This window comes from Primulina eburnea, chromosome 10, assembly GCF_022965805.1.
Source record: "Primulina eburnea isolate SZY01 chromosome 10, ASM2296580v1, whole genome shotgun sequence".
Classification (NCBI taxonomy): Eukaryota; Viridiplantae; Streptophyta; class Magnoliopsida; order Lamiales; family Gesneriaceae; genus Primulina; species Primulina eburnea.
Window position 1 is genome coordinate 21013697 of NC_133110.1, and position 5344 is coordinate 21019040.

The 5344-nt window shown below is 39.3% G+C and overlaps 1 protein-coding gene across 1 annotated transcript; it reads right to left on the reverse strand.

Moving 5' to 3' along the window:
- Positions 1-548: 548 nt before the first annotated feature.
- Positions 549-1901, reverse strand: LOC140842972 (uncharacterized). The gene is made up of 2 exons (XM_073211186.1): positions 1895-1901; positions 549-1579 (listed from the first exon to the last, which is right to left on the reverse strand). Exons 1-2 carry the CDS (start codon positions 1899-1901, stop codon positions 549-551), a joined length of 1038 nt encoding a protein of 345 aa, XP_073067287.1.
- Positions 1902-5344: the final 3443 nt, after the last annotated feature.

Sequence of the window (5344 nt, forward strand, 5' to 3'; positions counted from 1 at the left end):
TTCCCACCACTTGCATGCTCGATTTTCCAAAAACGGTGTTACTACTTCAACCTTGAGCTCTTCAGGTATTTCCAGGAAATGGAGTTGGGTTTCAACATTCTTAAGCCAGTTATGAGTGAATACTGGATCAGGATTTCCATCAAAGGTTGGGACTTGTTTCTTCGGGGGAATTCATAGTGGTACTTGATGCCACGAGGTTGAGGTTCTGGTGGTGGCTGGATGGTATTGGCAGTTGGGTACACAATTCCTTGTAGTGTGGTGGCTACGATAATAGCTATTTCCTTCATGTCTTCTCGATTGAGATTCACCCTCGATGGTGATGGTGGATTTTCGTTTTTGTTCCGATTGATTCCGCCCGGGTTACGGTTTTTTCTGGGTGATCTGTCTGCCATTTCCTATAAACATATATTTTATTAATTTGTTTGAAACAATACTTTATCAAAGAAATATTTTCATTAATTTTTGAAATACATACACTCAGTCTTTTAATATCAAAATTCTTAGCTTAATTGGCCTAAATACAATTGATGCTTATCCTAGGGATTATTCTACTCATCCAGAACTTCACCATGTCCTACAGCTTCATCAATTTCTTCTTCCATGGGATTTCCTCCTTGGTCCTCTTCGAGTTCGCCCATGAGGTCTTCCATGTTGACCATATCATTTTGAAGTTGATTGATGTGCTGTTCCAATAGAGCGTTTTGATTCGTCAGAGTTTCCACTTCTGCTTGAAGCTCTTGAATTGTGGATTGGTTTATGTTTTCAAACAAGGCATAAGCGCCACAATCAAACAAGGCATAAACATGAATTTTATTGAGTAAAGCCGTACTTGCCACCAAATCATTAGGGTTATCAGCTTCTTCCTGGGTCATAGCATATACTCGAGTGTTAGGCTTTTTTTCGTTTGGTTTACCAGGTCCGGTCCCTTTATCCTTGCTCTCAGGACAATCTTTAATCTGATGTCCTACTTTTACACACTTGAAACAAGCACATGTCTTCCTATAACATCCCTCGATGTGATTCTGCCGAAAAGTAGTGCACCAATTCCCTTCTTCGTTGCCAGCATTGCTAAAGGTTCCTCTTGAGGGGCTGCTTGAATGGTTTGGACTCTTGAATTTTGGACCACCTTGAGCAGACTGACCGATGAAGGGCCTCTTGTTTTTATTCTCCTCTTCACAACGCTTGATATCCTTTTCTGTGTTCATTGTCGTGCCCATTAAATCCGCGAAATTTGTTGGTCGGAATACATTTTGAATTCGGCTGATCAGCCATTTCTTGAAACGGTGAATATTTAAGGTATTATCTGACATGATGGTTGGAACATAGGTTCCCAGATAATTGAACCTTGATATGTATTCCGTCACGGTCATGTCAGATGTTTGTTTGAAACTTTCAAACTCGCTCAACTTTTGTAGATGAAATTCTGCTGCGTAATATTGCTTCAAAAATTCACTCCTGAAGGTTTGCCATGTGATCTGCTCTACCTCAGCCAAAGATGGTGACACCGTTTCCCACCACTTGCATGCTCGATCTTTCAAAAATGGTGTTACTACTTCAACCTTGAGCTCTTCAGGTATTTCTAGCAAATGGAGTCAGGTTTCAACATTCTTAAGCTAGTTATGATTGAATTCTGGATCGGGATTTCCATCAAAGGTTGGGACTCGATTCTTTCGGAGGGATTCATAGTGGTACTTGATGCCACAAGGTTGTGGTTCTGGCAGTGGCTGGATGGCGATGGCAGTTGGGTTCACAATTCCTTGTAGTGTGGTGGCTACAATAGTAGCTATTGCCATCATGTCTTCTCAACTGAGATTCACCCTTGGTGGTGATGGTAGATTTTTGTTTTCGTTCCGATTGATTCCGCGGGGGTTACAGTTGTTTCTGGGTGGTCTACCTGCCATTTCCTATAAACATATATTTTATTAATTTGTTTGAAACAACACATTATCACAGAGATATTTTCGTTAATTTTTGAAATGCATACACTCAGTCTTTTAATATCAAAATTGTTATGAAATTTTCGAATTTTAAACATCAAAGTCAGTTTCAATGTTCTTTCGAGAACAAACCTCTCTAATACCAATTTACAGGATCGATTATGAGGATCATCGTTGAGCTGCAATATCTCGATTCTTGAAATATTGAACATCGATGAATTAAATCGAGTTGGTTTTCAAACCAAGCGGAAGACACTCGAAATAATTCTTCGTAGAAACCAATTAAACGTTTTGTAAAGCATTTAAAATATAAGCAAGTTGAATGAGTAAAAAATATTTTGGTTGAAGCATTTTATCAAACACTTGGTATGAAATAATTTGGTATTTAAAGAACACAAAATGCTTCAACAATGCTTCTTTAAAAACAGTGGAAATGAATAGTAATGCAATAAACAAGTAGACACGAATTTATTTATGGATGTTTGGAGACTTCAAATGCTCCTATGTCAACCCTTCATCCCCTTGGGAATGATTCGCTATAAGACTTTGATTTATACAACTCTTTGTACAAACCACTCAGCTTAGGACTTACACTACTGCCTAACTGAACTCCTAGCACTCAAGATTGTAGGCAGCACCTCACAATCAGCATATTGTTTAATGTCTCATATGCAAAGACTACAAACAAAAGGTTTTACGTCTTTGTGTAAAGACTCACTCAACTAATCTTTGAAGTTCAACTCTCTTGTATATGTGTGAGTGATTGTGTGTGAAGAATTTATCCTTTACAGTGTATATCTCAAATGTGTCCTCACACAAGGGCTTGTGCTCTCAATTAGCTGATTTCTTCATGCTAACTGCCTATACTTTGAATCCTCTTCAAAAACTCTTGTTTGATCTTTAAGATGTTGTATTTATAAGCCCCAACAATGATATATACGTTAGACACAAGAATATGACCGTTTGGAAAGTTTTTGTACTGTTTCTGAAATTTCAACGGTCAAATTCACCTTGCTGGTCAACTCTGGTCAACTCAACTGGTCATTTGATTCAACTGGTCAGCAGCTGGTTCAGTTCAGTTCAGTTGGTCAACTGCTGGTTCGATTCAGTTCAGCTGTTTCAGTTGGTCTTTTTCAGTTCAACATGTCTGATTCAGTATCAGTTGCTCAGCAGCTATTTCATTTCAGTTCAGCTGGTCAAGTGTTGGATCAGTTGGTGTGCTGAAATCTGCCTTAGGCTGATTTTGATTTTGTGTAGAACCTGTAGTTGCATCGTCATTTATCAGCATCTTATGCATTGATTCAGACTTTGACTTCTGAAGATGATCTGTAGATCATCGTCTTATATTTCCAACGCATACTGAATCGCTTCATTCTAATAAATGAGCTGAGAGATATGAACAAAATACCGCAACTGCTCATACCCAACTGATTGTTGTTTTCGTTCAATCAGTTCGGTAATTCAACGATCAGTTAGACCTTGATAACATCTGAATTTTCCCAACTGACGTGTAATACGACTTGTTTGAAATTGAGTTTTCTAATCATTAGAGTTAGAGGATTGTCATTTGAATCATTTGGTTGAGAGATATCATCAAAATACCAAAACTTGCCAGAAATTCAGTTTGTGCATAATTCAGTTTTAGTTTGGTTCTTGTTTTAATAACTTCACACTTGAGTAAGTATGTTATAAACACAAAAACAAGTTTTGTTAACATCAAAATCAAGATTACGAATATTAAATGTTCCAACCTTGAAGCTGATCGAATAGATCTTCAGTCCTAGGCAGAGGATCTTCAGTCCTAGTTAGAGGAACTTGTTCTGATTTCCGGACGGAATCGAAGCTCTGAATCCTAAATCCATAGCCTCTAGTATGATTCCTAGTCGCTTGACAAAAGACTCGGATATAAAAGAATGTGTAGCTCCGGAATCTAGCAATGCATACGTGGCTATACCTGAAATATTTATCCTTCTTGTGACAAAACATAACATAAACTCTGATCGTGTTAAAACTTAACAGATTTTCTATCAGTAATTAAGCCAAAATCATCAAAAAATCACTAATTTACTTATAGTGTCCCATCAAACTTCAAAATTTTAACCCCTAAAGTTTTGGAAATTGCAAGTTGACCTATAAAGTTTCGAATTTCTTACCATTTGGCCCTTCAATTTTCGAAAATTCGCGTCTTAGCCCCCATAAAAATCTTGAATTAGCCAATTTAAACCTTAAAATTCTCGAAATTTATTACCTTGGCCCCAAAATTTTAGAAATAATCAAAACAGTCCCTCTAATTTTGAATTTTGCAGTTAGGTCCTTAAAGCTCTTAATTTCATCAAGTCAACCATTAAGTCCACCTATTAGAACATGCAACCTAATTTATTCTAGGTTCTCAATCTCAAAGATAATTCCCACAACCAACATAATAATTCATGCAATCGAGGCTGTAAATAAAAATTCATAAACATAGAGGTTACCAGTGGTAAGTGTAGAGTCTAGCTCAGCCTTCGGCTCACATAGGCCCTGCCAGTCATGGGGCCCTTTTTCTTAGGGCAGTCACATACTTTATGGCCCTCCTCTTTACATATAAAGCAATTGAAATTCCCCCACATACACCTGCAGAAGTTTAAATTGTTGCACTGCTTGCACGTCTGCCATTCCTCCGGATTAGGAGCCCGTGGTTCTTGTGGTGGCCGCTGCTGTCCGAGCTTCTTGAACTGACCCTGGGGCCTTTGCTGCCCCTGATGCCTCGGTGGCCCTGTGAACTGATTCTTCTGTGGCTACGAGATCTGCTGGGCTTGATTCCTCTTCCGCTGCAGCTCCATATCAATGTCCCTCAAGGCCTACTCCACCTGAAAAGCACAACCGGTGGATTCATCGTAGCTCGCCGGTCTCATCAGCATAACATCCCGGCACAAGGTGGATCAGAGGTCATTAATAAAAGGTTTCAGCTTTTGGGCGGCATCCCTAGCAATAAGGGGCACAAAGTGACAGCCCCTGTCTAATTTCCTGATAAACTCTGCCACACACGAGTCCTCCTGTCGAAGACTCATAAACTCTATCGTAGGGCGTCCCATGATATCCGCTGGGAAATAATTGTTGTAGAAGACATCCTTGAACTGACTCCAATTAATGGTAGCCAAGTCCACCCCCTGAGCAGCTCCCTCCCACCACAGTGATGTGTTGTCCCTCAGAATATAAGTGGCACACTTGACCTGGTCGTCATCCCCCATCTCCAAATACTGAAAGTGTAGCTCCAATGACTGTATCCAACCCTCCGCTAAAAAATGGTCAGTAGTATTGATCGACGATTTCGGTTGGGAATAAATCTAGCAAGCGGACTAGGTCAAGTTATAGTAGATGGATGATGAGTCTAAGTATCAATCCCACAGAGAATAATATTTAATTAC